At 34.4% G+C, this 26,330-nt stretch overlaps 2 protein-coding genes across 7 annotated transcripts in view; both read left to right on the top strand.

Annotated features, from left to right (window-relative positions):
* The window catches only part of LOC136416037 (uncharacterized protein CG45076-like), a 114,143-nt gene extending 100,699 nt beyond the window's left edge, over positions 1-13,444 (top strand). For 4 of the 5 annotated variants that reach the window (XM_066401011.1, XM_066401012.1, XM_066401010.1 and 1 more), the window contains 3 exons: positions 11,917-12,151; positions 12,242-12,425; positions 12,484-13,444. In XM_066401011.1, coding sequence (XP_066257108.1) covers positions 11,917-12,151; positions 12,242-12,425; positions 12,484-13,305 — 1,241 coding nt within the window. In that variant the 3' untranslated portion in view covers positions 13,306-13,444. The remainder of the gene's footprint in view (positions 1-11,916; positions 12,152-12,241; positions 12,426-12,483) is intronic. The other variant, XM_066401009.1, reaches the window with a different exon arrangement.
* A 4,306-nt stretch (positions 13,445-17,750) lies between these two features.
* LOC136416046 (uncharacterized) overlaps positions 17,751-26,330 on the top strand; it is a 31,892-nt gene continuing 23,312 nt past the window's right edge. Inside the window, exon 1 of one of the 2 annotated variants that reach the window (XM_066401027.1) lies at positions 17,751-17,902. In XM_066401027.1, coding sequence (XP_066257124.1) covers positions 17,766-17,902 — 137 coding nt within the window. In that variant the 5' untranslated portion in view covers positions 17,751-17,765. Of the gene's footprint in view, positions 17,903-21,092; positions 21,367-26,330 lie in introns of those variants that run through there. The other variant, XM_066401029.1, reaches the window with a different exon arrangement.

Here is a 26,330-nt window from a genome sequence, read left to right as displayed (position 1 = left end):
TGTCTACAAGGCTTCAAATACGAGAAGACACAGTTCGATTATCTATTTAACTCCCAAATAAATTCATTTAAGTCTCAACGAACTCAGGCAATATCGAGTGTGGAATTTTTTCTCTAGCGAAAAGCCATAACGAAGATGAATGGCTTTTCTTTTCTTTCCAGAGGAATTGCCAACATATTGACATAGAGGTTGTAATTTCCCAAACAAATAGCATCTAGGCGATGTTAGATTTAGAGCTGGTGAGATAAATATGATTGTTTAAAGACGAATTTTCGGTTCGAATATTTATGGTAGAAGCAAAAGTTATTGTTTTGTTATTGTAGGTGATTAATAAAAATAATCAATAACATTTAATGCAAGAACAGTTTGTAACTGGACTGTTAATATTTATTAAGTTTACTAAGACTTGAGTACAGCAACGTTCCTGTTTACGATTCAGAAGTTGTTCTTGGAAAGAAATAAAATTTAGTATTGCCATTAGAGATATTTTCTTAGAATCGATTTTCAACTTAATCAGAGGGTCCATTGAGGATTATATCGTCGAAAGAGTCCCCCCCATTAAGATAATCAAAATGCCCTTTGATCTAAATTGAAAACCTAACTGAATGGGCATATCAGCACATAAGTTATAACCCTCTAATGGCAATCAGTTGTGCAAAATACCCTTACCCCCACCCCTTACATCAAAAAAACCCTTAAGCCGCCATCGTTTCAATTATAATTTTTAGCTTGAAAACTGGTTTTCCAAAAAATATGAAAAAACTCACACATATATAGAAAACCCTCGCGCATTCTCCAGATTTGTTTCGTTTTTTTCCTGCTAATTCTAACCTAAAAACGATTTTTAAAATTTTAAAACGGAATAACTTTTTCTCAGAATGAACAGTAGGTCCAGTTTTACCTTCTAATGATGGGCATTTTTATGGAAAATCTAAGTGTATTTAAAATGTGTCACTTTTTAAGATGCCCCATATTGGAAAATGCAAAAAACACCATTTTTAAAACATTTTTTAAAAAATCTAACTGAATGGACATATAAGTACATAAGTTAGAACTTTCTAATGCTAATCAGTTATGCAAAATACCCTTTTCCCCATCCTCTAGATTAAAAAGAACCCTTAAACCGCCATCTTCTCGATTATAATTTTTAACTTGAAAAAACTGAATTTTTGGCATTTTTTCAATACCGAATTAAGCATTTCAACTTTTTTGGGCATTTGATGCATTTTTTATAATTCAATAGTATCTATTTATTGCATTTTATTTGTTGTTTTCCGGTTTTTTACTGCTTTTACTACTAAAGATGGTTTTAATATGACTACAAAATAAATAGAATTGAAAAAATATTCTATTCACAAATAATTATATAAAAAATACATTAAATGCCCAAAAAAGCCGAAATGTCTAATTCGGTATTGAAAAAATGCCAAAAATTCAGTTTTTTCAAGTTAAAAATTATAATTGAGAACATAGCGGTTTAAGGGTTCTTTTTGGTCTAGAGGATGGGGAAAAGGGTATTTTGCACAACTGATTGGCATTAGAAGGTTCTAACTTATGTACTTATATGTCCATTCAGTTAGGTTTTCAATTTAGATCAAAGGGCATTCTGACTCTCTTAATGGGGGGGCTGGTGCTCTTTGCCTTCTTGCTGCTAGTCCAAATAAGTTGTCGTTAACTTTGTAACATATTTTTCGCAAATCAACTCGAAGCTTGCTCAGCATAAATTTCACACCTACGTTTAAATTCATTTACCCACAGCCTGTTGTCCACACTCCAATTACCAGATACGTGGTTATGTGTTTCGGACAATTAAATATAAAAGCAGCCAAATGTTAGTTGAGTTCGTTTAAAACAGTAAATGAAAATGAAAATCTGTGTTACAACTCCAGGACGTGCACAGGTGCACAAACATTATATCGAAATGGCCATTCGATGTTAAAGTTTACATAAACAATTAATAGTATCCCATGTTGAGGGACAGGTCAAATGGGTCAACACAGACATGACTCAACAAGGTAACATTTTTGTTACATCAAGAAATCACCGTAAGATTATAATATATTAGGTATTTCTAAAACACGTGGTGCAAATGTAAGGGATACTCTTTAAGCCAACATATGAAAAAAATTCTATATGTCGAAGATCACTTCATTTACGAAATACCAAGTGTTAATAAAACAACCCCGGTGTTATGGAGAGTTCGTCAATCACGTGGAAGTAAATTGGATTTATACATCCTAATTAGTGGTAGCCATTCTAAGTCATTTTTGTATATTTTAAAATGTTAATTCCATTCATTTCAATTTTATGAGTTCTGTTAAGTTTATTCAGATGCTCAAAAGTCTGGAATTTTATTTCAATCTCGAAAGGAAAGCGAGATACCACAGAAAAATCAAAGGAAAAAAAGGTGAATTTTTAGTTTCTTTACTCAAAATAATTATGGAAATTACAAAAATTGCTACTGTGTTAATGTAAAATTTTGAGAGACTTTCCCCGTGGGCACGCTTTTGAGTCTTCTGGACGAAGTCATATATCTATCATCTATCATAAATAAATCATAAATAAATAAAACATCACAATATTGTTATGAAATGATCAAAATTTTAAATTACTTTGGTATAAGTATTTTTTTTAAATAATTTAAAAACAAATTTTTTTTTAATTTCAAAACTATATTTTATAAATGAAGTGATTCGAGACATATACTTATAAAAACTTTTTTCTTACTTTGACTCAAGGAATATCTCCTGAATGTGGTATTGTATGTATAGGAAACTACAGGATGTTTCCTACATGAAGATATAACGGGTGTCTCAGAATAAGGGGGTCAACACTTAATCACATATTCCTTGTTCGAAAATCTATTGACTCATGATGATATTCTTTTTTGTTTTGTTTGTTGTAAAAAATACATTTCCATCTAGGGAACCCTGAATTGCGTTGACATGTCAAGTCAACAAACTTTTTTTATTTTTTACTTTTATTTGTATAGAATCCACTAAAATACTGAAACCAATACATCACTGGAAAGAAAATTTCATGTAAATTCCAATTTTGTAAAAATCAAAGATGGCGCCAATACGAAAATCCAAAGTAGTCCATGGTATCTCAAAAACCAATCATCGAGTAAAAATACCGATCACACCAGTAGAAAACCAGACAAAAAGATAATGTTTTATTATCGACTTTCTCTGAATAATGATTTTCGAGTTTTTTAATAAAAAAGAAAATTTAAATTTTCGGTTTTTTTTTCGGATATTTCCGAAAGTATTCGGATTTTTTTAAATTCGCAAAAGGATTATTGTTGAGCGCCAAAATACGCAGCTTTCCCTCCATTTAACTGACTTTGTATTTCTTAGCGTTTCCGAGATCCCCAGACAGAGACTCGAATTTATTGCACCCTGTATATATATATGTTAGAGATTTATTGGTCCTTAAATTTAAAAATGTAACATTAGAATTGATGATAAAATAAGGGGCAGGCTGGCATCTTGAAGATAAAGCACTGTCGAACGAGGTCACTACTACCGACGCAATTAAGTGGCCATATGTGGGATTTTGTCCATGGGAAACCGGGATTAGCAGGTACTTCTCCCTTGGATCTTAAGCACCATCAGAACTGTGAAAAGTTAAGGCAAAAAAACGAGAAACGGGCAGTTAAGAGATAGAAAGGCAGAGAAGTGGTCGAGTGGTAGTGAATTCGTTAGTTTTGCCTTGCTACTTTTGCCTTAAAAATACAAAATTGTTAACTATGGAGAACGTCTTTAATGTTACCCCGATACATATGTATACAGGGTGTTAGGGAAATAACTTTCGTAAATTTAACCGGTGATTAAGAACATCACTTTGAACAAAAAAGTTCCTTATAAGAGAGGTCGTAAATACAACCATTTCCCCGGAAAATCAAAAAAATATCTCTTTTTGATCTGCCTTCAAATTATTATTGTTATCTCCAATTAGCATAACATATTACGTTACACATTTTACACCACTCACATCTGACTGAAAAACACAAATTTATTATTTTTTTTGCTACATTAAATGTTCGAAATGTTCACCATTGTCCATGAGTAAAGTACCCCAGGTTATGCCTATGTGTTCTCCTCTTACATTACTTCAATTACTTTCTCATGGAAACATAAGGGCAATGTTACAACATAATTAATGTGTATTTATTTAGAAGCACAATTTCTTTACCTGAGATAGTTAAATCATCAAAACTGTAATTAACTAAAACCAAAGGTCTCAGCACTGTTTAAAGTTCAAACTACCCTTATTAATGTGCTTTAACGCAGTCCATATATGTGTCATATGCAGGGTTAGTCAGAAAGAATGGGCTAACGCTAAACTGGAGATATTACGCACCAAAATATTGTGATTAAGCTCAGCATTGCCTATACTAATGTCGCTGGTTTAAGAGATATACAGCGTGTTCAAAGTTTAAAATTTATTTTAAAATTTCTCAATAATTAAGAAAATTTTGATAGTATAAATCTGAAAATTTGCAGTTTTATGTTTTTTGGTATGATAATTACGAATTTTAAGTTTATTTTGACTTTGCTTCTAGAGGGCGCTAGTTTCATAGTATTGTTTAAGTAATTTCAAACATACTTTTGTTCTATTGAGCTACGCTTAAAACAAGTCGACAATTTAAAAGAACGCTCAATTCTACAGAGACAAGGTATTCTTGCCTAGGCTGTCTAAATCGATCCGTTTTAAGTTATTTGTATTTAAAAAATTCAATGAATCTTTTAAATGCAAAAATAACACAAAAACCATTGACGACTTAATCTTAAATTAAGCATCTATATAGATATATAGCAATCTCCCCTCCCCCCCACAACAACTTCCAACACATTAATAATAATTTCTAACAAAGAGTGGTTCTATCTCATCCCTTCTCGATGGTCCCTAATGGACTCCACTTGTCCATGGTGCCAGGCATCTTTGCACAGAATCATATGCGAGATAAGATGGGATAAAGTGCTGATGATCACAGCATAACACAGATGGCTACATAATTCACGTACTATTGAGGTACCAGGTCTACCTGTTTACTGCGCATTCTTTCACACGCAAGTGCCTTATCGCTTCATCCGCAAAGTGGGCGAGCGACCCTATGAAGGGCCACAAAAAACAATGAAAACAAAAACAAACTCCTCTTTCTCGGTCACGTTTAGTGCGGCGTTGCCGCTTACGTTTATTTTTACCGTTAAATCGTCAATTAAGTTTTCAATCGCTTTTAGCAGTGTTATTGTTGAATAATTTAAAATTTTTTTGTTTCATGTCAAACAATCAACATCTGTCAAGTACGTTTCTCCACGTTTTATTCAAATTTTAAACCTTATCATAGCTTTTCGGTTACCAACTTTGACATTTTTTTTCGAAAAAACTATTAGGTCTTCGACCCCTGTTGTAAGGAGCTTTTTTGTTCAAAATTATGTTTTTAACCACTGATTAAATTTACGAAAGTCATTTCCCTAACACCCTTTATAGATTTTACGTATAGTAGATATGGTGTAACGTTAGATAATGAATTTAAGAAGCATCAAATTTTACATTCTTCAGTTAGGAATCAGCCATTTTTCAGAATCAAAATTCCGGAATTACATTTTTCTTATTTCTCCGTTCCAATTAAATCTTTAACTGCTTCTTTTCTTCTCTGCTCATTTCCCTCAATGTTACCTTAATTCATATTTCAGTGGTCTCGCGGCTGTCTTTATATGAACTACATAGGGCGGTCGCTTATCTAAACGTCCACGTCACGAAAATGCAATTGAAATGTTATCTTCATAACTTAACATTGATCAATATTCGTGACGTCATAATCACGATCGATTGATAGCAATAAAATCATCTGGTTTCGAACTCCTGCGGTCACAAATGTACTTATATTTAGTTTCACATAAGTGAATGTTTATATGAATTTATGCGACTAAAGTTAACAAATAGTGCGATGGGGAATGTATCGAGGAATAAACGTCTATGATAATAATGGAATGGCCGAGTAAGGCTTTAACCCCAACGTGCGGGTATATTGCATATTAATTGACAATTAAAATATTATCATCGTCATGTCTCTGTTAAGTTATTTACCATTCCATAACATTGTACCGGAGATTCGATTTCATATTGTGGATCCAACGTCCGATGGAGCATTTCAAAGGAAAACATAGGTGTTAGTTCCATTTCCATTTCCATTTCAGCGAGTGCGTGACAAGTTCCGTAATCTCCTCGTTTGTTATGCAGTTGTACATTAAGAATTCTGAACTAAAAAGAAGGAGAAAAAAGATGTTGCGCAGCGAGAGTTTTTGAAATTTGCGAACTTCTCTACCCAGTTAATAAGACTCGTATACGGGGTGGCCCATTGAAAACGAAGCAGAGAAGTTTGTGCCCGGGGAATTTTTTTGCTAAAAAAAGTCTGAGACACGTCGGTTTTATTTTTAAGGGGGACAAATTTTACGGTAAAACTCACTTTCATACTGTTTCACCCCTTTGCGCTGCGTCACAACCCCTAAAATGTTGATAGGGATGATAGGGCAAATGATACCTCATCTTAAACGCCTTGCTTCCCTGAATTCAGTGCAATATATATATTTTTTATTTTATCATGCTGTTTGAAAATTATTCAGACTTGAAGTTGCAACAACGCATTTCACTAATTCTCATAAGAACTAGTTTCGATCCTTATTTTTTAGTAAAATGATAAAAATAGCAATAATAATGAGAAATGGTTAAACGTTAGACCCAAAATTCAACTTTGCCAGTCACTTTTAAACTCAATAAAGTACTTTAGAAAATTGACCTATTTTACCATGACGTATTCTGTAGAGGAAAGAGTTGAAATAATCACTCTTTATTTCAAAAACGACGGGTGTAGCAATCGTACAGCGCATTTGCTGAATGAACGACATTGGAACAGACATGTTGGTAGAAAATACGTTTTAGAGCTAGTGGCAAAACTTCGACACACTGGATCAGCGTCCAGCAAAAAGCGGAATCCTAAACGTGAATTTCCAATCAGAAATGAGGCTACTGAAATTTAAATTTTAGGGCAAATTGGCGCAGACCCAACTTTGAGCGCGAGGAAATTGAATTATGTTAATAACATCCGAAAAACAACTATTCAACGAATATAAAAGCGTCATAAATTTCGCCCTTACAAAATTGATCCAGTTCAGCAATTAAATAAATAAGATTTTGATCGTAGGAGGGGGGGGGGTGAATGAAATTATGAAATATCTGCTTTTCCAACGAATGTACCTTCTTTCGTAACTCTTCTGTCAATCGTCATAACTCTCACTATTGAGCAGATAATCATCCACGAATTTTACAAGAAGTCAACTCTCAAGCTCTTCAAATGTTGAGCATATGAGCAGATATTTTTGGGGACCCTATGGCTGGACCAATTCTTCTTGATGACTGTCTGATAGGGAAACGTATTTGGAGTTAGTGGAGAATATTGTTTATCCTTCTTTAAATTTGTTTTTAAATAACTGCAATCAATTCAGAGAAGCAAGCCTTTCAATTGCCCTATCATTCCTATCAACATTTTAGGGGTTGTAATCGCAGCGCCAAAGTGTGAGACAATTAGAAGTAATTTTTATCGCAAAATTAAAAAAATAAAATTGACGTGTCTCAGTGTTTATAGGCAAAAAATTCCTAGGCTCAAACTCGTCTGTTTCGTTCTAACTGGGCCACCTTGTATAGAGTGCTAATTTCCCATGGAGTAGCCAGAAAATCTAGGTATTTTTTTAACAAAGGGTACATACGTTGACCCGGCATTTTCAGCTATTTTTGCCCGAAAAATCGTTGATTTTATCAATTTTTTAATAGATATCTTCTGCTCAATTTTTTAGATCCACGTTTTCAATATAAATTTAACCGTAGAGTTTGAGCCAAATTGGAACTATGAACTTTTGTAATAAAAAAGCACCAACTTTTGTAACTGGCAGCTAAATTGAAAGTATCAATGTTTGTAACAAGAAAGCGCCAACTTTGGTAACTTTCTTGTTATTACCGATTTGACCCTTTATTTCCAGATATTTCTTTTAGGGCAAATTATTGCTTGTCTCAGTTTTGGTGCAGCTGCTATTCAGATCATACGTGTTGAGACTATTACCTGTTTTCCCACTGAATAAAAATTCAACGTTTTTAATTTATTTTTATTATTAAAAATTTTCCTATGTAGTCACCCATCATATTCAACAATTTTTCCTCAGAAAATAATTAGTGCTCTCAGTTTTTACACCTATTTAGGACATACATTTCTTCATAGGTATTAAATGATAGATATTTCAATATCTCAGTTCTCCTAGTATTAACAAAGTGACCACCATTGATGGTATCCATTTCTACTCAACTTCTACCACTTCCAGATTTACCCATAGAATTCCCATAGAATATCCAATTTCCCACTTTATTATTGTCAAAAAGGACCCACGGACGGAATTTTCCATGTCGCAATATTTGCAAGACGATATTGTTATAATAAACGGTCGTTGGCCTTTCAGTATTTTCGTAAACGCTATAATTTCTGGAAAAGCTCATATGCATTAAAAGTTGCAACTGGAGCATAAGAAATCAAACACAGTGTAGTGGGACTCGATCTGCGGATAGAAAAGTGCCTTCTCCATACCGCCTTAAGTGTGAGTCTCGGGTACAAAAAGGGGGTCCAAGTTTGGCTTTTAACCGGAACAATCACAATGTTGCAAGGCTACAAGTTAAACGTCTGAGAGGTACGTGGGAACATGACCAACCCTTGTTAAAACTTGGGGACGACGGGAATCGAGTTTTAAATCTACTGATGGAAAGGTCGTTCGGTTTCTTTCTAGGGCTTAAGAAACTTTAAGGTAGGAACATTCGTATTATATTATATTTATTTATTATGAGGCCGATAGTAGTCAGTCGCGTAAAGTAAGGCAAAAAATTGAAATTTTAACCGGTAGAAAAGATGTTATCGACCCTAATGTTCCTATTTGGATCATAGTTTCTTCTTAAAGACAGTATAAGACCTTTGCGGGCGGGGCAATTACCACCGGTTCCGAACATTTTATTTTCAGAAAGACTTTCAGCTATTTCCTTTATGCGAGTTATATCTATAAAACACTTTAAAGTTAACAATTGCCATTATTTTATACGTAACATTATCATTATAAACTTGTTTTGAAATAGCGTAAAGTAGCTTAAGGGCACAAAGTGACCTGGAGTACCACTACAGGGTTTATTTATGTATGTGGTCAAACTTCCAGGGGTGATTCTTTGAGTAATTCTAAGACGAAAAGTTTATATAAACATAGGTTTTGTAATGCTTGGTTTTCAAGATACAGGGTGTCAAAATTTTGTTAAAAAAAAGTTACATATTAAAAAACTCCTAAATAACAAGAAGACGCAAACTAATATGACATTGAAACTTGGTGACAGTTTTTAACGTAGTACAAAGAAATATTTTAAACTAGAAATTGTTTATCTCCTTTTGTCAGTAGCGTGCACTAGGGTAGCGCCGAAAATTTACGAAAACTCAAACAAGAAAAATGCTTTATTAAAACTACACTTAAACAAATAGTACGCAACTTTTTTAGCAAAAAACATTTAACAATAAATAACATAAAACTTACAATAGTTGCTAAAAATGTCCTTAAACTTCAGTAAAAGCATTAGCTCATCTTAACATCGATAGCCGAACACATTGAAATATTCCCGGCAAATATATTATCCAAATACACGAATCCCGTATCCGTTGATTTAATTCTTCTTTAATATTGACTAAAGTTCTATAAACGAAGGACTTTACATGCCTCCAAAGGAACAAAACCTAACGGATTTAAATCCGGTGATCTGAGTGGTCATAATATGTTTAAAGCGAAAAAATAGGAAAGTTTAAAAAAGTCGGTGGCGCATAAATAATAATAATAAGCATAAATAACACTGCTGAATTTCAACAAAATCGACTAAAAGATTATTCAGATTTTTACAAAAAAAAAAGATTTTTTAAGAAAAGTTTGACACCCTATATCTTGAAAACGAGGCATTATCAGATCTATGTTTATATAATCTTTTCGCCTTTGAATCGCTAAAAGAAAGATCACATGTTTGGCCACGTAAAGGATACACGTACACGTACACCCTGTATATCGCATGTGCGCTTCCCTACATTTCGCGTCGCTCGATCCACTGCAATCATCATGTGTATCACTTTCCATATTCAGTAGCTAAATAACTATTACATAATTATTGATTAACTGGTCCTCCATTGTTTTTCGTATTGAATTGGATATGAGGGACTCCCATTAATCTATCATTCGACAGCCGACAGTGAAATTTCTACAGTGGAAACTAAATAATAATATTTTAATTGTTGATTCAAATTTCTGCAGATTTGTTCGTGCCCTGCATCTACATTAATCCAAATTCAATGATCAGTAAGCATGAATCTTAAAGCTTCCGGATCAATTTCTTTCCAGCATGTTCCTATAGATTTTTATCTCTCCGGGGCTCGTCATTGACTGCTTTTTATCCTTCTGCGATATTAAATCGCTTTATCTAAATCACCATCATATGGCCTTCTCAATCTTTCTTTTTGATATTCTCCACGATATCATCACACGCATTTATGATATAAAGCTGGCAATTTTTTCTGGTCAGAGACGTGGTTTCAGGGCCACCCCTGCCCAGGAATTCTATTTTCGAGTTCTAGACCCTAATTTTTATTCAAGATCTAGGTTTTTTCCTGCTTTTTATCTCATTGATACGCAACAGAATATGATTTCCATGATTAAATCTGTTCCTCGTTATCGTATAAACGTCAACTCTTTTCCGATATAAATTTTGTATTTCCAATCTAAAAATTGCTGCAACATAAATTTATGTACTCAAAGAATCTAAGTTGAAACGGCGGGAACTGGCGGGAATATTCTACAAAATTGGCTTGCCAAGCGTGTTAAATAAAACTTACTACTCCGTCCTCCAATATCTTATCAAGTTGAGAAATATTTACATTTTACTCAACTTTATATCATGCTAATATGTCCCATGCATGCAATTGGTGAAAAACCTAATACGATAAAGAATCATACGAAAATAGAAAAATAATTTTGGATATGCAAGTCGGATACTATTGTTACGATTGTTGGTAGGGAGACGGTAATCACTGATGACGATTTGCTGTGCAGTCGCCATCATTCAGATAAATTTTTTCTTTTCAATTTGAATATCTAGGGAAATCTTTAATGGAAATAAATTATTGAGACGAAGATATCCAATTTTTTCTTGTTCAATCATGTTCATCCATGCCCATTTCGCGTATTTGAGATTTGCACCAAATAGCTTCCAAAAATTAAAAATATTAATTAAAAATATGATTTAACATAATTTTTGTAGAAGATTTTAGACTATGTTGGCTGTATTTGAAACAATTAACTTGGTTTCGCTCAATAGATGTGGATTGAAAAATATTACTTACAGTGAGAGATTAATTAAAAATCATCAAATCTTCAAAACCTTCAATTTACAATGGAAACCCTCTTGTTTAATTGATTTTTTATTTAGGTTCCTGCCATCTGAAGAACTTCCAGTAGAAGCCACAGAAGAAAGAAAAAAACCAAAGCTACTATTCGAAGAAAACATCTAATTCAACAACGTAGGAGACATTTAGCTATAATTGTATTAGAAAATTGAGCATTTTGTTAGCTGCTGGGTTTTTCTTAGTAATTTTTGTTTGGACCACCTCTATTTTTAGTACAAAACGTCCTTGTTAGACTTTTTGTAAACATTAAGTAACTAGCTCCTGAAACCCATTTTTCCTAGCGCTATAGCATTGTTTGTGTGTTTTGGCTTGAAGTATGTACTTTTAACTAACTCAGTCAAAAACACAAACCAGATTCAGTAAAACATAACCTAACATCATCATTACTACAGTCGTAGTTCCTCTGTCTCCAGCCCGACCATCCAGAAAATTCGGCCCGAAAAATACCACAGAGGAAGATGCTAAACAAATGGAGGAAATGCGAAAACTCAGGGAGGCCCGAGAAGCTAGATTGGCCTTTATCCACGAAGAAGAGAAGAACGAGCGACTATCTGCTTCCAAAGAAGTGGACGAAGCAGTTAGAGTTAAGAAGGAAAAGGAAGAGGCTGCTAAGTTAGCTGAAGAGAGGTAGATCTATAGTCCAATTCGAACATGTGGCAAAATTTCAAAGCTAAATATGTTGATGGTTGAAACATAACTAATAAAAGTCGTTCTTAGGGCATTAGCTGAAGAACAAGTCCGCCAACAAGCCCTGTCTAAAGAAGCTGCCAGAAAGGCTGACTTGGCCAGACAAGAAGAATTAGCCGCTCAAGCTGCCGCTGAAAGAGCTGCAGAATTGGAAAAGCAAGCTGAAGCTGCGAGAAAAGAAGAAGCTGCAAGAAAGGAAGAAGCCAAGAAGAAGGTAAATGCACTCTGCACTTATTATATATTAAATAGCACAGTTAAAAATTAAATTGCAGGCTGAAGCGGAAAAGAGACGTCAAGAAGAGGAAGCAGAACGCGCTCGTTTGGAAGAACAACGTAGAATCGAAGAAGCCAAAGCCGAAGAAGCCCTCCAAGCACAACTGAGGCTCGAAGAAATAGCCCGTCAAGCCGAGGAGGAACGCGAAGCAGAGCTCGCACGACAAGCTGAGGAGCTTGCCGAATTAGCGAGGCAAGAAGCAGAATTGGCCGAACAAGCCAAACGCGAAGCCGACGAGGAGGAACAGAGGCGCCAAGAAGCTGAACTCGAACAACTCAGACGTGAAGAAGCCGAATTAGCTGAGCTGGAAAAGCAAGAACGGGAACTTGCTGAAGCTGAAGAAGCTGCAAAGCAGGAAGCCGAAGAAGCCAAACTTGCGAAAGAACAAGAAGAAACTGCTAGGCTTGCTGCTGAGCAAGAAGAGTTAGATAGAGAGCAAGCTGAATTGGAAGAACTCGAGAGGGCACAAGCTGAGCTTGATGAATTGGAAGCTGATGCTAAAGCTATGGAATCTGACCTGGGACCTCCTCCAGCCCGTGAGGAAGAACCAGAAGCTGAAGTTGATCCGGAACCTGAACCTGAAGAAGATCCTGCGGAACTAGCTAAGCAGGCCGAGCTAGAAGAACTCCGTCGACAAGAAGAAGAATTGGCTGAACTCGAAAGAGCTCAAGCCGAACTTGATGCTCTTGAAGCCGAAGCTAAAGCGATGGAATCAGACTTGGGCCCCCCACCATCAGCGGATTTCAATGGAGATGACGAAGACGACAAGGCTATCGCAGAAGATGTGCCTGGGGAACAATCTGACGAGGGCGAAGATTAAATTTAATTTTTGTTTATTTGTTACACTTTTAATGCTTCTTTCTTGCGCATTTCTTTGCATTTTTTTTCGTGTACATAATTACGCATTTTTTTTAAATCTGTATATGTCCTTGTTGAAATAATAAAGGTCTTGTTGTGTTTTTTGGATTTACACTTAGTTCATAGAATGGGGTCTGCCAAAATTCATAAAATTAGATTAGATACAAAGCTGTGTTTGAAGCTCATGAAAATCAGTTAAAACTGGCCAAAAAGGAAGTACATATACCGAATAATTCAACTTTTGAATTTTTAGTAAATACTTCGAAACGATTATTTTTTCTTGATGAGGAAGCTCATGTGGACAACAATGTTGAATTTGTTTTTAGTTTCCAAAATGTCTATTGGTAAATCGTCATCACCGTCTAAATTTATACCCACATTATCGAGACATAGGTGAGCCAATGCACGTGTGTAATAGATTTAGGACAATTTGAGTCATCATAAGGTTGCAAATCACTCATCCACTAAAGAATTTAATTTATTTACGGACTTAATTTTCTCAAAAATAGCTGAACTAGGTGTTATACCCGTGGGAATAATTATTCATCATGACGTCACTTTTTCGTTTCTTCCTCCAAAAAATATTAGCTCGATGAGACATTGGAAGGCCCAAAAATGTCTTTGTCTTTGATTGATTTTTATACCTGCAGTAATCAGACCGGTTTGGTATTGATCAAATAATTGTTAAATTTGATTATCAAATTTGATAACAATTTTTGAACTTTTGCGGCTTTTGCGAATTGGAAAAAACTTAATTTCTGGAGGGGTAAATCTTGTCGTCTATATGTAAAAATCGATTCGTTTCAATTTGTTTTATTGTGCCCACGTAATGCCCATAATTTGGTTGCAACATCAAAATTGCAACTGAATAGCAAGGCAAATATTAAGCATTAGTCCAGGCATTTGCTTTAGTTACTACTGAGCTGTTGTAGTTATTTAATCAACGGATTGCAACACAGGAAATCTTTTATAATCTTTAAAAATTATTCCCTTTTAAATCAAATAAATAAGATCGAACTGATTTTTTAGTCATTAAAATCATATTTCACCTAAATAAATAACACCCATGAGCTATGCCTAAGACCGCCGCCCATACACCACTAGGCTTAACCACATTTATGCCGTAAATAACTCAACGCCCGCAATGAATATTATATGAACTCGCTCCGAAATTCTAATTAATACCAGAAATACCAGCAAAATACCTTTATTGTTAAAAATAATACCATGCATGTTTTTCCACCAAAATGACGTCATGGTCAATACTTATGTCCTAGACTTTGTACACGTTTATCTCCGATAATTTGGGCCACTAAAGTTCATCGTGCACGTGGAACTTTCGGAATATAAATTAAAATGAACTACTCAGTCACTTCATCTTTCCTGCACCGATGAGTAGGGCGTCAAGCTGTATGAATTTTGCTAAGAGAATTGCTAAAAGACATAAAATTATGGGGACCCTGACTTGAGTCAAGGATTTAAATCTAAAAGGAAACACAGCATCTGATAATTTATGGACTTTAAATTGAATGAAAACTATACTGGGTCAAAATTTGTGGGAAAACAGTAACATAAATTTAATAAGAACTATGTGGAGTTTATGCAGCACAAGATGCATAAGTAATATGTGCATAAAAATTGCATACAAAGCTCAAAAGCTATTAACTTTCTATGCGTCATGTATATATTCTGTACATAGTCGTAAAGTCAACTTTCTGTGTTATGCATGATGTTATGCCTTATGAGCTTTATAAGCCTAGCTCTAGAACTACCAGGTGGGCTAAAGCGAATGTATTTTCACATAAATACCCACGATCTTCTTTGAATATTTTTTCTATGAAATTTGCAATTCATCGCGATCATCATCCCTAACAGTATAATTTGAAAAGTACATTCTATATAAATACCCTGCTTATTTTCTGTCTGCTAGAAATGAACAGCCGCCATCAAAAATCAATAGCTGTGAAAAATGAGAAGATGCCTAAATTATTTGGGCCACTCTGTACTCTCGCTTTCGTGAAAAAGTCCAAATGAAAATATAAAACTTGATTTTTTTAAAACTTTTGCCGAATTATTTATTTATTTTTTGCTGCTGAATCTGGTAACTGTAATAAAAAGTGGAAATCAGTGAAGAAAGACGAATATAAGAGTTGATTAAGAAACGTAAATGAGAAGGCTGTGAGGTCAACGTCCTGTGGAAAATTAGGAGTAAACCGAAGTTGCGGGTTTTAGGGCACACTACTAGAAGAAACATGGATACCTCATCATGAGCTTAAAACAATGAAGACAAGAATGGTCGTACAAGGAGTTAAAACTAGACAAGCTAAAATTAAATGAAAAAACAGACCTTCAAATTAATAATAAGGAACTGAGGTTAGCCGAAAAAGAAATTTTCTTAAAAGGTAATCAAGAGCATAAGCGCCTACAATTAGAAAGACTCTGAGGTCTGTCCAAGACTTTAATTGAGAGAGAAACTGATGTTGAACAACCGCACAAAACTGGAAGAGAATGAGATCCACAATAAACTGGAGTGTAAAATTGGCTGAACATAGATGTTGTACCAGAGAAAATTAGAAATAAAAAATGCTAATGCAACATCGTAAAATTAGCAATTAGTAAAAGTAATAATTAGTAAAATTGGCTGTTAAGGTTAGTTCGGAAAAGTTAAGGAAAGAACATGTTAAAAGTAGTTAAAGTTCAGACCAGATAATGGTTTTTATGAAGCAAGAGAAAATAGATAGCTTAAAAATTAGAAATAAACTCAGGTTACAGCAACTCTAAAGCTACCGAGTAGATAAGTAGCTCTAGTGTAGCTATAAAAATAAAACTACTTCCAGTAGATACGTGTGATTAAAATCTATATTTTTAATTTTAACATCTCTTAGTTTTTGAAATGTTTCAGGGGTAATGGATTAACCTGCTTCGGTAATTCGATGCTATAAGTCTTGCAAATTGGCTGAGTTGGTTTTGTAAACTACTGATTTGATGTGGTGTCCAAAAAATCAAGCGGTATCAATCCGGTGATCGCGGCGGCCACCCTATTGCTCCCGTGCGTCAAATTACTCTTCCTGGGTAATGTTGATCTAATTGAAAGTGTAGAAAATTTTCGCCTAATTACAGGTCTTTATCAATTTACCGTTTGGTCGATATACCATTATTGCAAATTGGTTTCAACACAACGCTTGTATTAGAATAATACTCGTCAATAGATATATTCAAACTAGCAATAAATAATTTAAGTTGTAGTAAAAAATACGTGACCATAAAAGATAAAAGAAAAAATGCGAAAAACTTGTTTTGGCGAAACAATCTGAACAGTTTTTGTGAGTATTTTTGAAATATGATATTTCTGTATTAAAAATGCTGCAACTTCCCAAAAATCGAAGTTTTTTTTATTAAAACTAGTTTTTTATACGCTGTTTGCAAAGACCTTTAAAATGAGGCATCACACGATAGGTGTTGCAATTTAATAATTTAGAGTTGAGATAGGTGTCCCCCTGAGGGGTACACGTAGAAACTTGCAACCGCTATTAAACTGGCCCCCCTCAATACTACCGAAACGATTTTTGAATGCTGTAAGAAAAAATCCAATCTTCAGGATTATAAGCAATCTAGAGTTTTGAAATTGACGCACTGTAGGTGTATAGAAGATATAAAATTAATCTTTGGTATAAATTTCGAGACAAAAGTTTATCGAATCCCTCTAATCCGATTTCATTTGCGTCATTGAACGTTATTATTTAATTATCCCTGGAACAGGATATGTAGGTATTAAAGTACCTTTCAAAATTCCTACTTTCACAATCATAATTCAAATGTAAACACACTTAGTTGCGGTTAGTCTGAGTGGAGATAAATGAATTGAACCCAGTTCAAATACCGAAAAAACCATATCATCTAATCCACTCTTATATATTCGTACGTCAACTAACTTAAGGAGTGTTTACACAGTAAATAAAATATTTTTAGCATCCCGAATAAAGGCACCGGACGATTTACGTAAAATCTCTTCAAATCCGTCACTGGTTATGCTATAAAAGAGCACTCGAGCGATAAACACTAAGCAATTTCAGATAAAATTTCAAATCCTAGCAATATAAAAGGATAATCTAATTAAACCTATTTCAGTATTTGTTTACATTTTGCCCAATTGCTGTACGTCGGACTTTGATCATTGATGATGCAAAACCTACAGGAATATAAAACAAAACCCTCATTGCCAGCCGTTTCACTTACTTATACCTCTAAATACACACCCATTAAGAGCAAATCGTAAATATCTCATAAAGAGCTTAAAAATACTATGTTCACTAAAATCTGGGACGCAGTTCTAAATTTTGATGTAAAACTTCCACCTAAACGTTAAAAAAAAACTTTGATTTTTGGGGTCTTTTGTTGGTGATAAAATATCATCCGCAGAATATGGTGAGGAGGACTGACGTCTATAGTGAATGCATGGACTGTTCAGTGAAAGAGCTAATACAGTGTTTTGAAGCTATGCAAGTTGGAGGACAGTTTCACGGAATTGGAAGAAGTAGTTCTCCATTTGTAATACCACGGTGAGTAGTTGAAGAAGATTCGTATTAGCCACATTCAGGGTAATCAACAGTTGTGCAACGGCGTTTTTGCTAAGTGGCATGGTAACATTCTCAACGCTCGATGAGAGCTAAGGTAATTTTGGTACAAATTTCAAGTAGTTGCCTAGCAGTTGAAATAGAGTATACAGAGCTAAATGTTGATTCACTACGTTATATCATTAAGTGAAGCAAAAGAAAGATAAATTAAGTTAGTCTTTTTTGAAGTCGTTTCCAGATCCAAAAAACCCCGCCCAGACTCATCGAAACGATTAGCCTAATTGCATTATCAATGCAATTATTCTCTAGATGCCCAAAATATCGGAGCTTAAAATTTGGAAAATGGTCAAACCTCCCCCACTTCGTGTAATTACTTCCGTTGAAGCTCTGGAAACTTAAAAATTCAATTTGAATAATAATTTCAAAGTTCTCGAAAAATATCCCGCCAAATAAATGTTTCCAATTAAATTGTCTGGATAACACCTCGTAAGCACCAATTATGCCCTTTCCATGGATAAAAAGTGCGAGCTTTACAGCCTGAAGATCATCTCTTACGTTTGGAATTTTGTAAACGGTTTCGAGGAAACCATGCACATATTGTTCAACGTAACTATTTCCAGCATATATTTTCAATAAACTTTTTTACAAAATCATTTCCAAGAACTCTTAGAAACAATTCCTTTAGACGTTCGTCGACAAATGTGGTTTTTACTAGATGGCGCACTCTCTGACTTTAATCGTTTAGTTTGCCACCATTTGAATAGTGCCTTTAGAAATGAATGGATTGGTCGTTGTGATCCTATTCTATCGCCTCCTCAGTAACCCGATCTGACACTTATAGATTTTTATTTATAGGGGTTTATTAAGAATACGGTACATACTAACGAAATACGTCACCGAAGATCTTTCTACCGCGTTGAACCAGCTGCCACGACAATTTGATCATAGGGCCTAGGGCTTGACAATTGATAAATTATTTAAAATATCCTGTCTCTGTCGTTATGCAACTTTTATTACAGTGTTTTTGATTTAATCAGTTTCTGTTGAGGTATCAGAGGAAACTTATCTACAAAATTCGGTATTGAAGAGAGATTTGGAAGAATGCAAATAAAATACATTGTACTGTAAAATTAACGTATAATTTTTAAAATTGAAAAATCTACTTTCCAAAATATTTTTAATGCGAGCTAGTCACTTGAAATTATTTCTTTATGAATTATTCTTAAATTTTTTTCATCATTTTTTACGGGTTTATTTATAAGATAACAACAGTTGTTTACAAAATATTAAAAATTACCATTTCAGCAATTTTCGCTTGAAGATTGTATACTTCAGTGCGTTTTATGAATTTAAAATTTTGTTTCCAAAGAAAATGGCCCAAAATATCCATGAAAGGAGAAATTTTTCACTGGAAGAAATTGCAGCTGCTGTGGTACTTGCAGAAGTAGGTTTGCCAAAAGTTTAAATCGCATTATGTTTTGAAGTGGCACAATCTACGTGTCGTGCGCTTTCGGGAAACTGGTAGTAGTCAAACACCTGGACAAGGACGACAAAGGTCGACAAAGAATAACCAAAAACGCCTTTTGTGACTAAAAACTTTACGATGTCGATTCATTACAAGAATTCCACAGCAGCAGTTTTTGTTGTCGACATGACTTTCATAACAGTCGAGATACAGTGAAAAGAAGTTTGGTAGAAAGAAATGTTACTTCCTATAGGGCTGCAAGCGGTTCCCTACTGATCGTAAAACATTCAAGGCCGCATCTTCAATTTGCCCAAGCGAATGAGTCTCGATTTTGTCTTTTTAGTAAAGATCGTGGTACAAGAGTGTTTCGATGTCCTGGAGAGCAATACGCCCAGTGCAACATTCTTAGAACTGTGGGCTATGGACGTGGATCTGTTATGGTATGGTGAGGCAGTAGTTTAGAAAGTCTCACGAAGTTACTTATGCTTCCGAATGGTAGTTTGACAGCCCAGCGATGCATAACAAACATTTTGGAACCCCGTGTAGTACTATATGCCTCATTTATCGATGAGGGATTTTTATTAATGCACGATAATGTGCGTCCACACATGATACGAGTAATGAAAAATTACGTCTAAGATGTGAAAATTCGTACGGTGCCTTGGCCAGCAAGAAACCCTGATCTGAACCCCATCGAATATTTACACAACAACATAGGTCAACAGGTTAGAGCCTGGCAGGTTTCTCTTAGAGATTTAAATGAGCTATCAATAAGGATTAGGAAAATATGGCATCAAATTAATCAAATTAATATTAGAAACTTAATTTCAAGGATATGGAGGAGGTGTGAAGCAGTAATCAGAGCAAGAGGGGGCAATTCACGTTATTTCCTTTCTTTCTACAAATTAAGGAGCAAACATTATTTAATTTTTTGGTAGACCGTGTGTTCATTTAACTATGCCCCGTGTTGATTTCGTTAAGTAAAATTTATTGAAAATTATTGTCATACTTAGTAAACGTAAAATCTTTATTCGTAAAATTACAAAAATGAAAATGTGTAAAAATGAAAAATATGCGTTAATTTCGCGGTACGATGTAAACAAACGACAAATGTATTGTTCCTCAATCTATATTTTGAAAATGTCTTTAAATTTTAATGCGGACCCGTCCAGGAAGGCTCCGGCTCGGAACCCGTTACGCACATAATTCCCTCAAAGCACATAATTTCCTTTGGAAAAACCATCCCAACCAGCAATAAATATAACTCTTTCAAATGCACAGAACAATCGAAGTGACGGCGTTGGCGTTGATGGTTTTAGGCTTGGGACCTACAAATGAATCAAGCTTTGAAGGTATCACTGCCTCGTAAATTCTCTACGACGTTTTACATACATGCGAGCTTGAAAGTTACCAGAATTAACTTTATTACCCATAACAGACGTAACTAACGGTCTCCGTGGGAAAAAAAAAACCATCAAGTTCAATTAGCCGAAAACTAGGGCATCAGAACCTAATGCAAAATTAAGCGACCTGGAGCCGCGAGGCATGAAGGAACACCGAAAAAAACTCATTCTCTAACAATGAGGAAACACACCAATTCATCGATTACCCCTCAATAATGTCCCCCCCCCCTCCCCTAATCACCGTGCTCTACCGATTCTCGTGTGACGTCAATGTATTCTTAAATTTTTACTTATTGAGAGTGGGTGGCGAGGGACCGACCCGACCGCCGACTAACATGCAGCCAGCCGCCCGAACCAACGCCAATCGTATTCAAACCGGCGTACTATAACATAGTTATAGTATTCATGTTATAGTATTCGGTCAGGTTAGTTCTCTCGGTTATTTTCAGCTGCGGTGGAATCGCGAAGTGTGCGCAAGATAAAGGTTAAGGTTGCCCGAAGGTTAACTCTTCCAGAAACGGCACGATGCGCTCGATCGAAAACGGGGTTTTGGGTCCTGAAAACAGGGTGCCATCCTTAAGGTAAGAAAGTTCTTCGACATTTCAACGTGCCGAAAAAAGATTCGAGAGTTTTTCGGTGCTACTTTGAAAATCTCATGTGCCGCTCCGTAGGTCTTCCACAGAAGCCTTTAATTTACCCAGTTTGTCACGGTTCGAGGGAATATAGAAATAGATTTCGAAACTCAATTTTTTTGGCGCTATTCTGAAAATCTCATATGCCGCTCCGTAGATCTTCCACAAAAGCCTTTAATTTACTCAGTTTGTCACGGTTCGAGGGAATATAGAAATAGGTTTCGAAACTCAATACAAACGTTGATATTTGTATCGAAAGAGTTATTCCCCGTGTGATCTTCCGCATAATAAGTTTCAAGTCGGTCCTGCCTGAGAGGCTGATGTAGGTAGGAAGGTTGAATTTATCAGTAATGTCTGTGTGGATATACCTACGTGTTTAAAATTTTGTATCGATACAAAAAATCCCGTTTCCCGCTATTCTGGATTTGCACCTGCCAATCAACCTTCAACAGTTGGAGTATGTTGGTTTAGCAGGCCTTTATAAAACGTACACAAAACTTATACAGAACACAATCACAACCGATAAAGACAGCAACAGAGCGAGCGTACAGATAAGAGAAGAAATAGAGGCAAAGTGGATAAGAAAAATTGTAGTTGAGGTTCCCACCTCAAAAGTCGAGTTAGGGACCCTATAATTTGGGATAATCCTCAAGTTAGAAATATCGTAAAATTTCAAAAAATTTACCAAATTTTTAGAAGCTTTTTTATATTTCAAAAACTACCATCCTCGTGTTATTTTAAAAATAATTTACGAGTAAGATCAGAATCGCGAAAAGCGTTTAGTTCTGGGTTTGAAGCCATTTTGAATATTTTTGTGCACATTTTTAAACATGTTTTTCCATAGGATAACGTACATGTATTGATTTAGAATTCGAATGAATGAAACAAAAAAGTTATTCTCGATCTCATTCAAGCCGTTCTCTTTCATTTTATTTCGGGGTGTCTATATTGACCTGATTCTTGTAATTTTCATTTAGTAGTTAAATAGGTCTATTACCTCATTTATTTAGTAACATAACATTACTTGGTTCTTTCTTCCAATTTTATAGTAACCTGAGTTTTTGAAAATATTTAGCTTTGTATCATTTTATACACATTTATTGAGAATACAAATAAACAAAATGAATGAATTTCTGAGTTTCTCTCAATCTCATTGATAATTTTTTACATATTTTTTTATAATTTGTTTACATTTTTTACAATTTCGATTTAGTAGTAACCTGAACAGACATGATATGGGAGTCAATATTCTTAACAGCCCCAATGTATTTTAAAAATTTTCTTCTCAGAAATCCGATACAACGCTGCCTTTCATTCAATTTTCAAAAGAATCCTCCACAAGATCAAAGTGGTACCATGAAACTATGAAAAGAGAAAAGTTCAAATTGAAAAGTTATTCTCATTGTCCTCCATTGTATGCAGATCTTTCAAATTTTCAAAGTAGGGCAGTTAAAAATTTGGATAACTTTTATTAGATACTACTTCGACATTTATTTGCTATTGTTGGATTTTCAATCAAAGATGGAAAGCACCATCTTCAATCTTGCATTATTGGCATCGTATATGTTCGTTCTCCTTGTATATAATGTGAAATTAAAGCCCTGAAATACACGTAAGGAAAGAAGTTACAGATGTTGAAAATCAGCATCCAAATTTAAACCATCGTAACCATTTTGCAAGGGATGTATTCCCCATGTGCGTTCGATAGTCTCAAAGATAATCGACGGATAATCGTAAAAAGCGGGATTAAGGTCGATGAATATTCCCTGCAAGGTAACTTAATAAATGTGTACAAAAATGAAAAAAAATCACTTCGGTTCTTAGAAACATGGGATCGATTTTATCTCGAATTAAAAACTATGTAGCTTCTTCGGCATTCGGTAAAAACTGTATTTTTCTAAATTAATATTCAAGCTGATAATATTACAGTTTTTACCGAGACGGGCCCATTTTTTTTTTAAACCCCAGATAAAATCAATTTCAAGTTAACAGGTATAAAGACAGCCTTAGTTAAATATAGAAACAAGAAATTAATAAAATTCCATCAGATAACTTAGAAATTTTATTTATTTTTACATTTTTACACATCTTTCGGCCACCTTGTAAGAAATATTCTATCGACATTCATCAATTATTTGATAGTTTAATCATTTGATCGAGTTTGATACCTTGAACTTGGGGTTACCCGTGAAAGACACATGAAGATTATATCGTTCGTAAAAGCTTTATGATTGTTTAAATTTGGATACCGATTTTTATCATGTTTAACTTTTTTCCTTGTGTGTATTTTAAAATTTTGTCTGAGATTGGAGAAATGTGAGTCTTAGATTTTTCTCTTGATGTTGGGTGAATTGGGTATTTATACCTAGGGATATCCTCCACATCCTGCGTCGGTATGGAAATTCCGTCATTTTATAAAATTGTATTTCTCTTTTTAAATATCATGCGATATCTGCCAGTAATTGGCAAGTTTTGGGGTCAGTTGGGGGAAATTGGGTTAGTTTAGGGTTTGGTGGGTTTGGTTGCGATTAGGTTAGTTTCATTACATGATTTATTCATTATCCAACTATGTTTGTGATTTATTTTACCCCACCCAGCACTCCAATTCACTCCACGGTCCCGAAAGCTTGCAGATACTGCAGATATTTATATGAAAAATAATGAAAAAAAAAAAGAAAAAATGTACAATTTTTTGCAAAGAATCACGCATTACAATATCAAAGAAGTCACTTCTTCAAAAAAGAAATGGTTCATTTTTGTTGGGCTAAATTGATGTGAACCCCAATTCTGAATTCTTATCCTCAAATTCTGAAAATTCGTTGCCTGTTTATTTCGAATGTCCAAGTGTACAGTAATTTTTTTTCCATTTCGTCATTTCCTAATGGAAAAATTTGATAAACCCCATAAAGTAATAATGAACCGGGTTTTCATATCTACTTCGTGCTTATTAAGGATTATTCAACTGCAACTATGGGTACTGTTAGTACTATTAGACGAAACCTAGAAATTAACATATTTATAAATATTCTGCCTTATATAAACACAAATTCACGAACTCTCTTAACAGTTTCACGCCACACGTGTACAAAGCAAATTTCATGAATATAATGAGCTTCAATATTCGAACTTATCTTACTTGCGTGCATAATCCATTGACTATGAAGTTGATATGGAGCCAATGCTTGCAGGCTTTAAATAGGGATTTATTTAAGTACCTACCGACTTTTTCTTGCGTCAATTCGTGCCATTTGGTTTATATATTGCACATCTAAGCCCCGAAAATAAATCATATCTATTTAAGAATGTTATAAAAATAAAAATCCGATCTATTTTCCTGCATTTTGCGTCAATCGCTTTTTTTCGTTGTCAGATATTACTGATGGGCAATTTAATACTCGCTTTATTTATATGTCTAGACTAAAATCAATTTATTAAAATAAGAATGTCTCATTACGTTGCATTTCTATAGATTGACTGCACCAAGTTCTAGTGCTTCACCCAACCTTGAATTCATACCTTTTCTGATTTTACTTAGCGAAATATTAATTAACCTTCTCAAGAATTTATCGCGATTCAATGACGATTCCACAATCAATTTTGAATTTAAAATTAAATCCGGGTTTATTGCCTCTTCCATTACGCTGTTATTTTATCTTATCTCCTTGATGACCATTGGGTATTATCACAGCAAGCACCTCTCTAAACTATAACAAGTTTACGAATATCTACGTAGATAACTACCTAAACGACGAGCATAATCAGGAATTACGCTGCTTATACTATGAAATTATTTGAATTTATCTCATGATTCACATTAAAATATTTTGCCCAAACTAATGGTGCTTTTCATTCAAAGATGTAATTAAATTTGCCGACGTACATGTACGTCCGCACAATTAGACTGGGGAATTTTTTGTCTGCCAAGAAACAAATTGTTTTTGTAGTGAGTAATGTGTATTTAATACAGACTATAATTCCTTTAATTGAAAAGTTTGGTTTTTAGTCTTTTTATGTTCGCTAATTTTCGTTGGCAAAAAAACAGGAAGAGGAATGCTCACGCACTTGTAAGCGAATGCAAAACGCAAACACATATATTTTAGTCTAATTCATCAATTAATGGCACACGTTTTGCAAAAAGTTAATTGTCGAACATATTTTGAACATTAAACTGTTTTAATTAATATTACATATAATTTGTTAGGAGGCTAATAGATCAGGGAAATATATTTATTATTTAATAACTACGTCCTACTAGGCAATTTGAAATTCATAATTGCTTGTTCGCAATTAAACCACTTTTTTGAAGTTAATTTACCTGTTAAATTTAGATTTGATTCATTTTTTTGTGTTTGACAATAGTTTATCATGTTTTGAAGTAAACACATGACAAAACTGGATATTTTTCTCTCATTTTTGCAGTAGTACTCCTTTTCCCTTAGCTTTGAATGGAAATCGATTCTCCTGTACCTAACCTGCACTTTTGCTTTAAATTTTCAGGTAGCCTGATTTTTATCTCTCTTTGTTTCAATTTCACATCATGTTCTGAAAACATAAAGTGACCTTGCCGCTTATTTTCTAGAAATCCCAAAAATCCTAAACTTTTTGTCTGGATTACACCGTAAATTTAACAGGCTGGAATTTTTTCTCTCTAATTTGTAGTATTTTGCACGCATTTCTTCCAGTTTTTGAAGTACCTTCAATTTTTTTGTTCAACTTTGTAGTATAATAATCATAACGCACGTACGCCGAAGTATTCGACAGAAAAGCTGTAAAAGTTAAAATTTTTTAGTGTTCTATAAAGTCTGTAAATTAAGATAATATAAAAACACAGGGACGTAATAAAGGAAAATAAGAAAATAACATCGCAGATTCTAGCTGTTGGAAAATACGCTGTCTTTGTTGATGTTTTCTTT

The sequence above is a fragment of the Euwallacea similis genome, chromosome 22 (genome assembly GCF_039881205.1).
Source record: "Euwallacea similis isolate ESF13 chromosome 22, ESF131.1, whole genome shotgun sequence".
Classification (NCBI taxonomy): domain Eukaryota; kingdom Metazoa; phylum Arthropoda; class Insecta; order Coleoptera; family Curculionidae; genus Euwallacea; species Euwallacea similis.
The sequence above is the reverse complement of the archived record's forward strand: the minus strand, read 5'-3'. Positions and strand labels throughout refer to the sequence as shown.